Source organism: Clavelina lepadiformis, chromosome 5 (genome assembly GCF_947623445.1).
Source record: "Clavelina lepadiformis chromosome 5, kaClaLepa1.1, whole genome shotgun sequence".
Lineage (NCBI taxonomy): Eukaryota > Metazoa > Chordata > Ascidiacea > Aplousobranchia > Clavelinidae > Clavelina > Clavelina lepadiformis.
In genome coordinates this window covers 530,763-548,602 of record NC_135244.1, presented here as the reverse complement: position 1 = coordinate 548,602, position 17,840 = coordinate 530,763, and the positions used below count along the sequence as shown (strand labels likewise).

The 17,840-nt window shown below is 38.5% G+C and overlaps 3 protein-coding genes across 3 annotated transcripts in view; all 3 read right to left on the bottom strand.

The window, feature by feature from the left end:
* Positions 1-5,394: 5,394 nt before the first annotated feature.
* On the bottom strand, positions 5,395-6,321 carry LOC143458751 (retinol dehydrogenase 13-like). Its single transcript, XM_076955603.1, has 4 exons — positions 6,270-6,321; positions 5,882-6,027; positions 5,727-5,832; positions 5,395-5,627 (listed from the first exon to the last, which is right to left on the bottom strand). The coding sequence occupies exons 1-4, from the start codon at positions 6,319-6,321 to the stop codon at positions 5,395-5,397; spliced, it is 537 nt and encodes a 178-aa protein (XP_076811718.1).
* Positions 6,322-7,992: 1,671 nt separating this feature from the next.
* On the bottom strand, positions 7,993-17,700 carry LOC143461332 (uncharacterized). The gene is made up of 19 exons (XM_076959227.1): positions 17,618-17,700; positions 16,779-16,984; positions 16,482-16,543; positions 16,199-16,312; positions 15,299-15,412; positions 14,887-15,054; positions 14,515-14,603; positions 14,371-14,453; positions 13,369-13,471; positions 12,364-12,526; positions 12,082-12,240; positions 11,586-11,777; positions 11,254-11,412; positions 11,043-11,176; positions 10,727-10,895; positions 10,448-10,594; positions 9,937-10,318; positions 9,199-9,416; positions 7,993-8,664 (listed from the first exon to the last, which is right to left on the bottom strand). Exons 2-19 carry the CDS (start codon positions 16,841-16,843, stop codon positions 8,561-8,563), a joined length of 2,625 nt encoding a protein of 874 aa, XP_076815342.1. The 5' UTR covers positions 16,844-16,984; positions 17,618-17,700; the 3' UTR covers positions 7,993-8,560.
* Positions 17,435-17,840, bottom strand: part of LOC143461331 (uncharacterized) — a 41,850-nt gene continuing 41,444 nt past the window's right edge. The window contains exon 18 of the mRNA XM_076959226.1: positions 17,435-17,804. Coding sequence (XP_076815341.1) covers positions 17,701-17,804 — 104 coding nt within the window. The 3' untranslated portion in view covers positions 17,435-17,700. The remainder of the gene's footprint in view (positions 17,805-17,840) is intronic.

The window sequence follows — 17,840 nt, the reverse complement described above, 5'->3', positions numbered from 1 at the left end:
AAATACCAAGTGTGTTTGATGGATTTTTCAGAAGCATCTGGATGGTCAACCGAAAACACTACTATGGCGCAGCAAAAAGATCCAGTGTTGAAAAGACTGCTTCAGTGGATGAGCCAGGAACGCCGACCATCATTGAAAAAAGTGAAAAACGACAGCAAAGCTGTGCGTCGCTATTGGAATGTATTTGGTGAGATTTTTCTACATAATGGTATGCTATATCGTAGAATCGAGAATTCTGTGGAAGAAGTTTACGCTCAGTTGCTGGTGTTCTCAACGATCAAGAATAATGTGTTAAGTCTGTTCACGATTTTATTCAAGGAGGTGGAAACATGGGCGTCAAAAGAACGTTTGTCAGACTAAAGGAGCTTTTTTTCTGGCCATTTTGCCACAAAGATGTCGAAACATACTGCAAAGAGTGTTGCTTGTGCGATTTAAGAAAAGTACCAAAGCGAATTGTTTGTGCCTCATTAGTTCCATCAGAGGAGAATACACCAATGCAGAAAGTTGAAATCGACGTATTAAGTGGTCTACCAGAAACACGAAACGGCAACCGTTATATTCTTGTCGTATGTGACACCTACACGAAATACATAAAGTGTTGGCCAATGAAATTCCCAAATGCCAAAGATACTGCTTATTTGCTTTACCACCGTTGGGATGACGATACATGGCGTCCCAGAAACAATTCACTCCGACCAGGGCAGAAACTTTGATAGTTTATTTTTTTCAAGAGCTCTCAAGCTTAATGGGCTGCAAAAAGACAAGAACCAGCCCGTATCATGCAATGGGAAACGGTGGTGTGGAAAGAAACAATCAGACCATAATTGCGATTTTAAAAATTACGTTCAGGTTGACCCAACTTCTTGGGATGATGCGCTCTCATCGGTTAGCGCTACTTACAATTCAAGTGTTCACGAAGAAACTGGAGTTTCTCCTCATTACTTGCTCACTGGAAGGAATCTTAGGTTGCCTGCAGATCTTGTTAGTAAGGCCAGAATTTTTACCCCAAAGTGTGAAGACATCCTTCATCTTCAAGATCGAATGAAACTAGTTAACTAAACAGTTCAATCAAGGTTGGAACAACATAGGTTTCAAATAAAAAGCGTTACGACAAAAAGGCGGCTGACGATCAATATAAAGAAAGTGATGCAGTCCTGTTGCGTGACGAGGCTCTTCGAAAAGATGAAACAAGAAACCTTCGCTTGCATTATAAAGCCCCTACATTGTTAAAAAATTTATTCCTCCGGTAAATCAGTTTAGAAAGTCGTGATAAAAACAGCCGCCATCAGTTTCGTGGATGCTGCAGTCCGGAACCGGAAATCACGTCCACTTACCAGCTGCAACCGGGGTTGTGCATAGTGCCGAAAAATATTCAGAACCCAGTTCAGAATAACAGTTTAGTAAGCGATTATGTTTTACATTCTCCAAACCGTCTACAACGCATTAAACGTAGACCTTGTTTTTATCCAGATAGTAAATAGTAAATAGTAAATAATACCCCAATAGTAAATTGCTGTGTTGTTCTGTTTTCGTGTTTTTATGCGTGTTTTATATTAAGATTATATATGTTTATATTATTATCATATTATTTTATTCATACTAAGACTTTAAAGTTTAAGTGCGTCACTAACGGTTTGTATCCTTGTTGTTTGAGTGTCTATTTAGTGATCATTTTGTTTTTATAAAACATACGTTATATTTCTGGGTAAACATTTATTGAGTGTCTACAGTTGTGTGGGAAGGAGGAGAGTGTTACACTTGCTTTTGCACTGTATCTATTGCGTTTCTCCCTTGCGGTCTAGGCCTATTGCGATTTTTTCGTGCTTAATTAAGCACTTGTGTCTTTTTTTCGACTTGTGTCCGACAGGTTGTCGCACGGTCAGTTTTATATTGAAGCTCCTAAAATGAGCTTTGCCAACGAGAACTTAACTAAACTGGCTTAAAATAAAAGATGTGCCTGTAAATCTTTAAATCTAAGAGTGAGGACAACAAAACGTAACTAAATTGACAAAAATTATTTTAATTGATTTAGACCATCGTGAAAAAGTTGTGTCTTAATCGTCGAAACCTTGAAAATCGATCAACCGAAAAAGAATAATTTATTTAAAATCATCAATCACTCAATCACATAATGACACGTCATCACGAAGTAACGCGCAACAGTATAGATCAGAATCAAAACAACTTAAAAGCTGAAAAACTACAATCAATATTCAAATATTGCATTATCATGTTAATTTATGATAAACAAACTGGTTCTGGTTTAACAAACAAATTCTGGTTTATTCGATATTATATGTCGACGACAACCCTGTGATTTCCAAGCTTTTTCTCATCAGTGGCTCCCAGGCGCTGTCATTTGTGGCGTGTGGCAGCAGTTCTTCGTGGCGGAAGCCAGTAAAAAATTCACTACTGTGTTTCACCACAGAGTCGTCGAGAACTAGTTTAAGTAGGGGCTGGTAGCCGTAGTGAAGTTCTCTGAGTGAACATTTTTGAAATTAGTGAAAATAAATCGATAAAAGTTTGCGAAAACATCATTTCATAGGAATTGTCAAATCACACTATTTTTATTTATAAGGTCCGTAAGTTTTTAAATACGTTTAATTTTGTAATAATTTAATATTTTCAACCCATATCTAGCTGTTTGGTTGGAAAGGGTCATGACTACATTTATTCTATTTTTTACAGTTTCTCCATTGCAATTGTTTTTGATTAAATTAGAAAACAAAAAGTTAACAAGGGAGGTGGCCTTATTACTTACTGGACCTTATTTGCTGCAGGCACCTTACTAGTTTGGTAAACATCTTATCTTGGTAACAAATTCTTATGAGGTGTGTGATGTAATAATTACACCAAATCAAACAATACTAAGACGTGACACGGTATATGGGTATTAGGCTATTTCCCGGGTAACCAAAAATAGACTCACTGCCCGAATATAATCATTGGAACATAGAAGAGAAGCCGCGCCTCATAAAACAGATTCGTGTCATATCCTTCTGTGTAGACCCATCCTGCAAATATTAACAAACAGCTTAGAGTGCTGAAAGCCAGAGGTGGCAATACCGCGGTACTATAGCACCGAATTATTGTACCGCGGTACTATAGCGCCGAATTATTGTACCGCGGTACTATAGCACCGAATTACTGTACCGCGGTACTTTTTAGTACCGATACCGGGGCCGCCGAGTAATATGAAACGAATTAGCGCAACAATGTTTATTCTATTGAGAAAAGTTTTGCCACGATTTAAACTCGGTGATAATTGGTCGTCGATCAAGACCTGGTTACCAGGGTTGCGTGCGTTTAAAAATCTATATCGCTTTACAGAGTTCCTCTGAGTGAAAGTGAGACTTTAATGACTGCTTTTCAATCGAAGAAGACGCAAATTGATCATGATCCTGCGACGGCATATTGTGTCGCAGGCAGCTGTGACGACTACAAATATTTTCCTATGATCATAATTGGCCTGGACTGTATTCGCTGCACTTGATCGTCGGTTATTTTGTAAGCTCGTCAAGTCAAGGTCATGACAGAGTGGGAAATAGGTTTTTGAATTGATGAACTTATTTGACCTCACACAATACCTACCTGGATTGAAATTAAAAGTCGTGATGCCGTTGTTCTGGCGACTGAGGTTACGCATGAACTGAATGTTGGCGAGATCAGTTTGGGCGGTGACTGTGAACATGTCCAGGAAACCTTTTGGATTCTTGATCATGCCAGACTCGGTGACTTCTGCGTATCTAATTACACTGGTCAACAGCCAATTTGCTTCTGAAACGAATGAGGTCAATCTTGGCTAATTTGGGGTCGCTGATCACGAATATCAACTTTAAATTTGTTGATTAGCTCTAGTTTTTGAGATATGGCACCATGCTTAAATGTGCTTTACTTGCAAACGCGGAAAGAAGTGTGCGTTTATCTGTTGTAGCGTGCATCTGCCAGATAGAGTTGGGCACTTAATATATTTGTTTGAAGGTAGATGACGTTTCTATTCATATTATTTTTATTTTGACGTATGTTTGTTGTTGGGTTGTTTGCTTGCTTCATGTGTGTAGTCTGAACTGCTCTTTCTGCAGATGCCTCGTAAATGCATAAAAAATGCAGACAATTTCTACTAGATTTGTGGTGAAATAACTTTTTCTTCACAAAAGCGAAGTATAACGGCTGTGGTCAGGAAAGCAAACCTTGTATTCAACTTGTATTTTGGATGTAAAGTTGGTGATCAGGACAAGAGTTGGGCCCCTCACATATGCTGTAACTCCTGTGGTGCAAATCTTTGGCAATGGCTAAACGGAAAAAGAAAATGTATGCCCTTTGCTGTTCCAATGGTTTTGAGAGAACCTACTGACCACATTAGCGATTGCTACTTTTGCACGACCCCCCCCGGTTTGTAAAGGTTTGTCGAGAAAGAAGAAGCAAAGTATTCAATACACAAATATTCCATCAGCAATTCGTCCCGTACCGCATAGAGAATTACTTCCTGTTCCTGAGGTACCTAAAGAATTCATGTTACGTTGAAACAATATCTTCCAAAGAACCACACCTTATAACTCAAAATGAATTGCACGATCTTATCCGGGATTTGGAACTACCAAAAGTTAAATCAGAAATTTAGACTTCAGCTCTAGACTACAGCATAGGAATCTTCTGGCAGAATATTCATCTTCGAAGACGGTAAATTTGATCAAGTGTTATTTGACAAAGAGAAAATTGCATGGGTAGCGTTTAAGTTGCTGGCTACAAAATTCTTGGGGAACAAAAGAGCTGACAACTACACGGAATTAGTGTAAATCTCATTAAAGCATACGATGCATGGAGTGCAATATGTCACTGAAGATACACTTTTTGGACTCGCACCTGGATTTTTTCCACCAAACTGTGGAGATGTTAGTGATTAGCATGGTGAGCGATTTCACCAATGCATATCTGCAATGCAAAAGAGGTGACAGGGAAAACAGAATCAATCAATGCTTGCTCACTTTTGCAGGATGATATGTAGGGTCGGATGCTCCATTAACCATATACGAGTTACAGGCCAAAAGGAATATAACAGATAAAATAGATTAGAAATTTATATTTGGAAAGTGGCAGTTATTTGTTGCATATGCTATGCTGAAATATAAACACATGCAATTATTACACTCTTTGTAGATTGTTACTGTTGTGTTCAATAAAGTGCACCAAGGCTTGCCTTATATAAGAGCAACATACAAAAATGAAAAAATTTTTTATCTTTTAAACTAGAGCTAATCAGCAATTTTAACCGACATTTTTGGATTCAGCGTCCAAAAATACATAAGAATCAATTGTTTTCTTAACGGAAGCAAAACATTTTTGAAAAATTGTTGACCAGTGTTATTAATAAAGCATTTCATTAATGCATTAAAATTATGGGAAGTAACAGGATCTGTAGGTTTCTACGTCACAGCAACTATTTTTGTATTTGTTGCCGAACACTGACTTGTACATGAACGTCACAAGGTTGATAATCCGGACCGGCCTCTCAGCACTTTGCTTCTTCATCTTACCCAGGAGCAGGTTGGTGAGGAGGAAACGAGAGAAGTAGTTGACGACAAAAATGCGATTTATTCCATATTTGGTCATGCCCTCCAGTACCATACCTGCATGGTCATATGAAGATGAACATTTTATGACGTTCCAATGTTTTCGTTTAAAATGAAAGTTTATTGAAAATCAAAAGATTGTTAAATCATAATCACCTGCATTGTTGAGAAGATAATCGAAATATTTTTCGCTTTCATCAAATTCTTTTGCAAATTTTCTCACAGAATCAAAATCTTCGAGATCAACTTGCATTGCTCGAACCTAAACACAATTAAAATTTATTCTCAACATCATCGTGATAATAACAGACATCACATATCTCATGTTTGCCGCTTTCTTTAATAATTTCATCTTTAACTTTGTTTGATTTCTCCAAATTCCTCGATGCGATGACAACACGAGCTCCTCTTTTAGCAAGATCCATCGCTGTTGCTTTCCCAAGCCCAGAGTTTCCACCTGAATATTTCAATATTGACCACAACAGCTAGCTGAATTATCGAGCAGTGTCAAGTACTAACCAGTGATAAGAACGGTCTTTCCATTGTGACAGGCAGCATAAAAATATTTTAAACAAAGTTTGAAGTTTTATCAACACATAGGAAGAATTTCAATCTAGGTTTAATTTTGATTTTTTGATGATTGTTTATTATTTCTAACTTTCTCATATAAGTTATAATTTCCGTTTGAAAATTTCTTACATTGCCACATTCCAGCCGTGTTCGATTTCAATTGTTTTGCTTGAACATTCATTTCCTTTTCCCAATTTATTTCTATTCCGAATGGTGGCAAAGCGTCAAAGCCCAAGGGTTTAAACATGCAAATTGCAAGAATAGAATTGTGCTATTAGATGGAACGTTAGCATGGGCCACCAAACCTACAAAATAATTCCGAATCAATGACGAATTTAAAACAAAACTAAAACAACGAAACAACTACACTGTTGAAAAATGTAGAAAGCATGTTCTCTAACTTTAAAAACACGGATATAAATAACCGAAATAAATATATAAAGTGACATGGTTAAATTAAAATGACAATGAGTATCTTAAGTGCACAGCAAAAATACGGCTAAGGAAAAACGCACAAAAGAAACTCGATCCTAGAGACCGAAATCCTGTTTCTGTGACCGAAATAGCTCGACGTTGCGGCCCACAAGTGCACTAAAATATAGACAGCAAGACTAAAATAAAAGCATAATAATGTCTTTAGGAAATCATGCCTCTACATTCCCTTCAACTACAGTATTTGTGATGAATAGTGGATACACCGACTATGGCGTATACACATTAGTGATTACGATAACTATGCTACAAAAACATAATACTATACACAATGACAGAATAAGCAATGTCTCAAGTAAATTTTGCCCAAAGAAGGTCTTTGTAAGAGATCTTTAATTTAGAACGACCGTAACCAGCAATAAGTAAGACCGGGATATGATGATTATGTTAAATTTGATTGATGAAAGTGAAAATGCTGTGCCAGCTTGTGAAGACAAATGTTTTCATCACAACTAAATTCTGTGCAGCCACGACCAATGAAATCTAACAAAAGAAAGCAAAGAAAAACTTCGTAGTCTATGTTCAAGAAGAGTGAGCTAACCTGTATATAGTGGCTATATTAGATTATGTAAACAATGTTAAATAGGTTAAGGAAAGAGAAAAACAGTTCATGGTTGTAGTTGTTGGTGGCATTTTTAGCACATGCAAATTTATGATAATTTTTCTTTTTTGGTTCAGGCAAAACATTCCAAAATTTAACACCAAAAATATTTTTGTCGTTTAATTATAATTGTCCACAAGTTTTTGTAACACCCCGTTGTGGTTTTATTTTTATCTTAAATGCTTTCAGTTTGCTTTTTATTCCGCGGTTCCAGTTGCATTTTGTGTGGCGCGTGCACCGTGTCCTTTGCATCTTTACTCTCGGAAGTAAGAGTGTTTTGTTTTTAATGGAATTGTAATTATTGTGATTGGTTGTGACGTGTGCGATGCTCAGTTCGAAGGTGAGTCTACGTTGGGACCCGATCAAGACTTTTCGTTGCTTTTGGACTTTTGCGTCTGAAGTTTGGATCAAAACGCCTGCGTGATTTATTTTAAACATGTCCAAGTAGTCTCATATTAAATCAGTTTCATTCACAACATGGTCTGCTTCGGTTTAGTTTCGAGCAGTTGAAGGAAAACTCAGTCCTACAGAGTTCAGAGAGACATATGCATTGTAATACATTGAATGCAATTTAACTTTGTAATTACAGATAATTAACAAAAGCGGCCGAAATTCTCACAGATAAACGGCTTTGATATAAGTATTAAGTCTTTCATTTCTTTACCATAAATTGTTTCAGCAAAATAATCAAATCAAATAAAATCAAATGAAATCAAAAAAGAAAGATTTTGTACAATTCATCGACATCCGGCGAACTACTCAGGTCCTTTGTGCTTTTATTTGACACATCAGCAAGGAAGGCCACAGGTTCAAGGGTATATAACAAGGGTGCCAAATCACGTGATTAAAATAGTTAACAAACGCGTAAAAGGTGCTGATTGGTAAAAACGCTTCAAACGAAAACACGATGATAAGTAACAACACAACATGTGTGGAACAAAGTCCGTAATAAAAGCAATGATTTCTTTTAATCAACGATGCCTTTTAGTCAGGTGAATGCGCGGTACAGGTTTTGGTATATTAATTGTTACGCTGTATAGATATCATGCAATATAGTCAAGGTATGTATATATACAGGTATAGAGCCCGGTCAATTGCAAGTTTCGTCATGAATCCAAAAAAATCATCAAGTAATGCTTATATAACTTATACAGTAATAATATTGAATAGTAGAAGCAAGTTGTTCAACTACATACGAAGCAAGTACCGACTTTGAGCAATCTGAGTATTAAAACCACTAGAAGTCATAGATAGCTATAGAGAGTCAAATAGTTAAGATATTGGCAGTGGAAAGTGACACTGTTCCTTTATGGTTTTATTTGACACATCAGCAAGGAAGTTGACAAGTTGTTTTACAATTTATCTGAACCCACAACAAATGACAACTTCTGACGTAAAGGAAGCACTGCGGCGACAAATCACAGTTGCGGTCTGTGAAAACAATAAAACATCAAGTTACAGGGGAAAACTTTTAATTCTGTGACTCATTATTATGTCTTCTCGACATTCAATTGAAACGTTTCTTGGTTATGTACTTTATAATGTACAGTACTTTAATTTGATGTGTGACCTGGGATGGTCCAAAACTGGTTTAACGCAGCGAACTGTTGCAATCAGTGCAGCGAAAGAGAGCATTTTCATAATAATCTTTATTTACAAATTGGAAAACGCCACAGTTACAATTCAATTATAAAAAACCGCCATTTCTTTACTTGTTTTGCCTTGCACCAACCTTGTGTGCTATGCACAGTAGCGCCATTGTTGCAAAACATTTTCAAGGTTCAAGATTAATACGAAGTCACTTGCGCAATGTTATGAACGTATAGCAACATACGTGTTGAAAACTTGTCGATTTTTTGTTTATTAGTTTGTAAATAAATTACATTGAAAACTCTCCCGTTTTTTTATACTGAATGCAATGGTTTGTTATATGCTAAATTCTATGCCTATTGTTACACCACTTACAGTCGCCATATCTGCAACAAGTCAGCTGGCAGTTTTCTTCCATGTAAGCTTGGTACGTGCTGGTACAGTATTCTTGTTTCGCAAATCCTTGACACGTTACGTCATCAACAAGATTGACATATTGCGCGCACTGGTCAGTTGGAAGGCACGTGACCAGGTTGCATGGTCTTTTTTCTTGAGCTTCGCCCTCGCATGACCCTTCACCTCCACAGCAAACTCTGGCAAAGATTTACTTGTCAGTAATTTTCACAAACTGGAAATTTAGTAAGTAAGTGAGTAAGTGAGTGAGTAAGTGAGTGAGTAAGTGAGTGAGTGAGTGAGTGAGTGAGTAAGTGAGTGAGTGAGTAAGTGAGTGAGCGAGTAAGTGAGTGAGTAAGTGAGTGAGTGAGTGAGTGAGTGAGTGAGTGAGTGAGTGAGTGAGTGAGTGAGTGAGTGAGTGAGTGAGTGAGTGATTGATTGATTGATTGATTGAGTGAGTAAGTAAGTAAGTAAGTAAGTGAGTGAGTGAGTGAGTGAGTGAGTGCAATAATATCTAATTTGATTAGTTAACAAAAGTTAACATTAACAAGTTTGTTTGCTCGTGTTTGTTTCAAGAGCACAACAAATTTAAGTTACCGGGCACCCACATAAAGAAGGAAGCAACACAGGTAATAATTTAATGTTGCCGTTGGTATTTATCTCGATATTACAGTCAGTGCCATATTCTACCTCATCATAGTTCAGAGAATGTAGAATCACCTTGTCCTTGTTTCAATTCCATGGCCGCATGTTTTGCTGCACTCGCCGTAATCACTCCACGCCCCCCAGACTGGGGTTCTGTTGCAGGGAATTACCCTGGTCGCGTTTCCTTCGCACCCTGGCCCACCGATTTCAACCCCTTCACATCGACGTGCTTGCTCCTGTTGCCCCTGACCGCAGGTGACCGAACACGTGCCCCTGTTGGACCACTCAGTCCATTTCCCCGGACAAATGCCGCTGTTGCAGGGTTGGGACTGGCTGGTTGAGGTGCCGTGTTGGTCTGGTAAGCAACGAACAGGATCTGGACATTGGCGAGTTCTTGTTCTTTGTCCACCACCGCAAGTCCTGCTGCATTCCCCATACTGCGACCATTGTCCAAATGCTAACGATTGATTAACACGTTGTTCATAGACAGGCAACAGAATATTTACCAAACGCTATTTCGTTGCCTTTCCTATACATTACTAGACCACAAGTACTGAACACGAAGTACTTTTACCAATTCAGTTACCTTGGCAACACGTTTGGTTGATTATTGCGTCACCGATGCATCCGTCGTTTCCTATTTTACCTCCCACGCAACGGCGCTCTTTAGATTGCATGCAAGTGACATCACAATCACTCCATGGCTCGTACTCGCTCCAATGGGCGCAAATCTCTGTTTGATTTCAAATAAATTCCCCATCACGTGCATCAACATCATATATACGGTGGTTCTAATTTTCTTACGATCGTTGCAGTGCTCAGATAGTTACGTTCTGTCTAAGAAACAAACAATTCTGCAACCTACGTGTGTTGCAGTTTCGACTTTTTTTGCTCTTTCCTCTGCAACCTTCCTCTCCAACGACGCCGTTTAAGCACACCCTGGTGGAATTTTGTGTTCCGGTCCCACATTCTTTTGTGCAATCACTCCAAGCGCCAAAAGGTCCCCAGATAGGACACGGGCGTTCATTGCAATTCTAATGCACAGAGTTGAGAAACGCATTTATTTGTTTGTTTATTTCACCACTAAAATGATTTTGTCGTCGTTTCTCAGCACTTTTTGAAAAGCGTCCATATGAATTATTTCAACTGTTTTTTTTTGCTACAGGAGGCGGATGTTTCACCTCAACCATGGAAGCGTTTCCTTCGCAGCCTTTCTGGCCCGGACTTCCGTTGACGCAGATCCGCCTGTTTGTACGCGTCCCGCCCCCGCACGATCTCGAGCAACTCCCGATGTCGTAACTCGACCAGAATGCATCTTTAGACGACGGAGTAATTTTGAAAATCCACTTCTGCGTCTTGTTGATAAAATTACCTCGACTCCATAGAACATACCAACACAAGATTGAGTGTTACAATCCACCGTTTCTTCAGTATCTCCCCGACATCCGATGTCGATGTTTGCGCTTCCGTACTTGCAGTGGCGAATGCGACTCCTTTTTCCACCGCCACATTCAGCGTTGCAAGGAGTGAAAGCCCCCCACCGTGTCCACACTTGAACAAAATAGTAAAACAGTGTTGGAGAGCCACCAAGCATTTGCACTGGGCCTGTTTCAGCATCGCCACAACACAATTGTCGCCCTGTGCTGTATATTATTGCCATTGGCTTATACAAAAACCTACAAAGCGATATAGTGCAGAGCTTTCATGCCGACATTTCATTTCACCTGCCCGCTTGCATTCTTCGTTTATTACTGGAATACTAGTTATTTGAGAAATCCACGGTTCGAACGCGGTCACTCTTGTGTAGATGCCGTAGTATCCGGGCGACCCGCATCTTCTCCCAAACGCTGTAACTCCAGCGATGTACCAGTCGCAGTTTTTACATCTCTGACAAACTAGTGGACCACCAGAGTCACCTGTAGTGGAAATTTGACGTCTTTATTTATGATTTCTTATTTTGAAGCAAAGTTTCCGTAAATACTTCAGCATAGTCAAGGTGCGTATTAATACATGTTGCAGTCGGTCCAACTCAGAATAATTCAACCCTGGACGAGTAACTCCCGGATGACCCGAACAACATGTGTGAGTTGAATAGCCCCTGAGTTGAATTGACCGGCCCCCATCAATGTAATTAAAAATGTGAAAATCGTCAAATCATGCGTTAAAATGAATATGAGGAAGCGCAAAGGCGCTGTTGGTTCCATCCCCCATATAAATTACCTTGACACGTGTCTCTTACTCCCTCCTCGTAACCAGCGCACATATAACGATCCGGATTGATATTGTTGGTGTGATTGCTGTAGGATCTTCGACAAACCTCACTGTTCACGATTGGCAAACTGACTTCTTGCAAAGTGGTCGCTAAGCTACCTCGGTATTCTGTTGTACAACGCGTGGGTATGGATTAATTTACCGGGTTCAAATCCCATAAATTGTGAGACAGCTTTCCTTATTTTTCTCAGTTTAAAAGGATTGAGCGTTTAAAATATGAACAAAACATACCAGTTGTGCCGTATCCAGTAGCGATGCAAATTTCTCCGTCTTCAGGTTCTTCTCCATTCGGCAGACAAACTCTGCCCACGTAGGTTCCGATCTTTGCTTTCCTCCGCAACCTTATCAACGCAATGTCGTTGTCTGTGTGGGTGTAATTTTCATGGATGTAAATCTGCAACCATGTTATTCATTAACGAACAGCTCTTCCGTTTACATCAAATTTTAAAATATTCCTCCCCCTATTCACGCTAATCACGTCCAACAACATCGTGAAAAATGGAAATTGTTTAAACTTCGTGCGAACGGATGCGTTGGACGTGTCACGATGCGGCTTCTGCGCATTGAATTGAATGGGTTTAATGGAAAGTTACAAAACTTCGAGTTGATTCAAAGACGTTTCGTACAGCTCAGACATCGACGCAATAATGACCATATTATGTTCGTCGTACTACGGATGCAATTTACACATTGTGACGTCACCGTAGGGACGACTTACAAACGTGACGTATGTCATTAATCATTCGGCCAGCGATACACGTTTCAACAAGATAGCTCGTTCATTTGACAAAATTACAAAATGGGACGCATTGGTAATTGCCTGCTGTACTTTGGTTTGATTGCAGCCTCTGCATAAGCCGGCCAGATTATAACTTTTGGGATTTTTAATGAATGATTTTTTTAATGACGTAATGGCAGACTTAAATAACTAGTTTGGGATGATGGGTGCATATTAATCATTAATGTTGTGTTTAAAAATAAAAACTTTTTTTAGTTTCGTGGCCTTTTTCCAAAATGACCATAGCGATGGTTCCTATAAATTTCTTCATTCAGTAATTCAGCTTTAAAACCTCAAAGTTTTAAATTTCAAGTCTGGTCACTTTGTCACTTAATATCGTATTAAATCAAGATGAACAATTCATGATCAGAAGGAAAAACAACCACCAAGAAATTATGTGAAAGCATAAACTTTCCTTCCGCGACACCGCGGTTTTATACATTGCAATGACGTCATACCCGCATCGCGGTTGTGGATTGTTGGTGGATGTTCCCGTTCTTAGGAGTTGTCCTCAGGACACCGAGCACGACTCTCACTACGCCTGGTCTGTTCCTAAACTTCCTAAAACGAGAAAAACAAAGTTTGTGTGAAAACTGTCACCACTTTGTAGTTCGGCGTAGACCTGAAAATGACAAATAGACTTTAACTGCAAAGTTTTCATAATTTAGCTGCCTTGAAAATCAAGTACAAAGTTGGGGTATTTTAATATTTTAAAATGGAAGACACAAAATAAAAATTTAGCCAAGCAGAAAATAACAAGCTGGATGCAACTTAATTCAAACAAGAAGTTTATCGAAACGGACAGTTCCATGAATTTAAAAAATAATTGGAACGCGCCAAAAACAAATTATCTCTCGTGAAAAGTTCAAACATGAAAAGAATCGGAAAAATCTTGTCTTGAATCGCTTCCTAAAACAAAAATTGAGTAAAAAATAGCAAATGAGGAGCTTATTAAATTAAAAAATCACAAACAAATATTAACGAAATAAAACTAAAAAACTTGGATTGATTTCACTTCTTTAAATATTTATTTCTGTATTTTCATTTTAATTGGCTTAATTTAATTTAATTTATAATTTTAGCAAACAACCTAGTTTTCCGTTAGTAGTCACAGAAAACGAGAAGGAGGAGAACGAGGTTTTGACGAGAAACATACGAGCTTAATATAGAAAAACAGGTTTTAACAAAACTTTCTCTAATTTTTTATCCATTCACCTCCCCAGCATTGGCAAAAGAAAAGTGACAAAGTAGTGAAATATGATGTTAAAGATTTATTCCGCAAGAAGGTGGTTTTGAAATTTGCGACAACAACATTCCACAATTTGTAAACAGGTCTGTTGGCATTGATGGTGGAAATAGATTCTCCGTCAAGCCTCAGCAAATTTGTAATTAGTCATTTTAAGAATTCTCCTGATTAATCTAAGGTAGCTTGAAACTACACGTCATATTGCGTCACTTACCACACACAGTGAGCTGCGGTCAAAACCCATTCATCGCCGATGAGAGTTCCTCCGCAGATCTTGTCTTCCAGGCCGATGTGAGCCTGCACCGAAGTATGTGGTCAATATTTTTAAAAACCCCGGAATCGAACAAAGATTATCTACCATCCACGGCCAGCTTCCAAACAACGCATTTCTCCCTCCTACCACTCTGCCTCCATTTGTTAAGCTCGATCCACATTGAAAGAAATTTTCTGAACAATATCAAAATTTCGATCATGCAACGAAGTGACAAAGAAAAAAGTAAAATGCAGTTTTTAAGGTTTGGATAATTTACGAACTTTTATCAAAGCGGGATATACTCTTATCTCAAAAATCGTTTCAAATCTTCCCACAAACAGATAAAATCGCATCAACAATACAGTTTTCTGCAATAATTGCGTAAAATACAAGGAGAAAATCCCTAGATCTCTTTGGCGTCAGTTGTACTGACTTGACTTTACGTGAATACGAAAGAACTTTGCGAGTATATCCTACTTGCGTTTTGTCTGCAGCATTCTTCTTTTCTGTAATAATTCCAGTAAGTAGCAGGTCCAAGCTTAAACGATCTGCACGTGGTGCACCTGTAACTTCCAGGAGTGTTGTCGCAATGCACTTCTGTGGTGTTTAAGCACAGGTTTGGGTCTTCCGCGCATTCGTCGATGTCTGAAGATACATTTGTAAATATTTATAGTTAAGTGCAGGGTTACTCAAGAATGCAGCAAAACTCAAATTAGATCAGCTCTATACGTGCAAAGGTCCAATAATTATTTCTGCGCTCAACCATGAAGATACAACTTTTAATGTCAGTACCGGGAATGTTTTTGTGTCCATGTAAATTGTTTTAGCTAAGACATTACAGTACCGTGTCTTGTTTGTGTTCATTTTGTGCTGTAGTTGTATTTCTTACCAGTGCACGTCCGTCCATCCTCATCCAACCTGTATCCGTCAAAGCACTGACACAGACGCTCGCCCGAATCTCCATCTCGAATGCAACGATGTTGGCAGTTTAGGTCTTTGCAATCTGGCGGAGAGGTTTCGTCAGAAAGGATAAAACTAATATTTGTAATTTTCACCGCTGTTGCAGAAAGCTACATTTGATAATTTGAAAATACCACGGGCCCGATGTAATGAAACCGAAACCATTATAGAGTACAACAGAGCTGTCCAACCCGCCGGAACAAAAGCGGCCTGTGATGTAGATTGAGACAACGCTTGTAATCAAATAACAAAAATTATTGCGATATCTTAAATTCATAATTTATGCAAATGAGATCGGTTAAAGTTTCATTGTTTGTTGTTAAACAAAAGGAATGATTGACAGCATGTTACAGCGACACGCGAGGTCACAGAAGAGCTTTGTTATTCCAGCTCATTTAGCGTTGTAGACAGAGCGGCCTGGCGTTAATTAGGCCTTTGTAGGTTCTTATGTTTGCCTTTATTTAAACTACGTACATTTATTTTGGACAAACTCTTTTTCGAAGGCAGCTGTTTTGGAATCAAATTATGAAGATTTTACTTGAAAGAAAAGCGCACACAGAGTTATTCATTATAACACAATATGCGTGGTAATGGATTCAAGGTAAATTTAAACACATTATGAGATCATAATCACAGGTGAAATCGCTAAATGTTGAAACCAATCTAACTAGTTTACTCAGAAAAATCAATAGTAAGACTCGCTTCAAAGTTTTGGTTACATACGTCACGACCGACAGTGAATAAAAATCAGTCCAGGCAACTGGTAGATACGTTGAAACCATTCGTTATAAAAGAAGTGAGACAACCTTGCTATAAAAACAACTGTTACCTTGGCTGACTGTAGCGCACGCATTGCAGGTTTTAGCGCAGAATATTTTAAAAAGTTCAACGTCACAAGTTGTCGTAGTGCCACACCAGTCGAAGCAGTCGAAGCATCCGACCCCTGAACATAACGAGATAGTTGCTATAAAATATCAAATCTTGGACTTGTTTCTTGACTTGCGGGAATCCTCCAGCACTTGTAGCGTTCCTTCATGAGGATTTATTTTCTTGGGTTGTTATGTCAGCTGAATGAAGCATGCACAGACAGAGATGAACGTAGAAGAACTTACTTGCACATTGAGAGTTGGTCTGAGGAGGAAAACTGAGCACGACAAACAGCAAGAGTCCACACCTGGGTTGAAGACAACACCAATTTATCAAGTCGATGCAGGATGTAGCCGTTTTTGTTTATTTTAAACTAACATTTAAAGGCTAAAAAATTTCTACAAAACAGCTAACGCCTGAAGCTAAGTTTGGTTGAAAGCATTGATTTTCGTTTAAGCAACTTGATGAGTTTGATCTTGCAAATTAGCCAGACTCGAACGCTTTTAAAGAAACTTAAAATTTCATTCACTCGGCAAACTTACCCCATATGTGCTTTAAGATCCATGATGAAAGCTACAGTTGAATGATTTGAACTTCTTCTTATCATCTGGTTTCAATCGAGCCTCGCACTTGGCGTTTATAGCTTTTTCTCAAGGGGATTTTCGTATACGCGCCTTCCGGGAAAAAGTCAACTTATGACGTAAGAATCGCGACATCGCCAACCAGAAGCTCATTGCCTTATTTTCTTCTACGTCACAATTATGTAGTTTCGCCTTCGGCTAATTGCTAATACTTGTTATTTGAAACAATCGTTTTTGACAATGACGAGATGGAAACGCAATTTCCACTGAATGACATCACGGTAAATGTTTCTTTGCTAAGATAAGTTGAAATAATTTCGTGCGAACACGAACAGACTTCACGATTGTTTTCTAACAAACAACATTATTTCCCAAACTCAACGTTACATGCAAGAAGCATCGTCGTAATCAACAACATTGTAATATTTTCTTCCATTTTTCGGCACAATCTATAAAGTTATTATTATCTATTAAAGGCACCAAATTGAAATTAATCCAATAGCACTCAAGACTCAGTGAGGTACAATTTGCGACATTCTCTTCCGAAATTAGCCTAAAACCGCCCCTGGCGAATATTTTTTTGCAGAGCTTTTCATTAAATGCTGAAAGCGTCTACTCGTGGTTGTGCAAAATCAACTTTACATTTAGTTTGTAGCAATTTGTTTCGCGCAGATTGTTCAAAGTTTGTAAAAATTTCGTTTAAATAAAAGATTCGTTCTAAGGCAGTTTCTACAATTTGGATGCTAGAGTAGGTTCAAATATTCATTGCCTTGAGTTTACAACATCTATACTTCACCTACGTCACGGTAAAAGCGCGTTTCGCTTCGTAAGTTCATTGACATCCGGCAAACTACTGAGGTCTTTTATGCTTTTATTTGACACATCAGCAAGGAAGTCCACAAGTTGTTTTACAATTTTTCTGAACCCACAGCAAATGACAACTTCTGACGTAAAGGAAGCACTGAGGTGACAAATCACAGCTGCGATCTGTTAAAACAATAAAAAATCAACTTACTGGGGGAA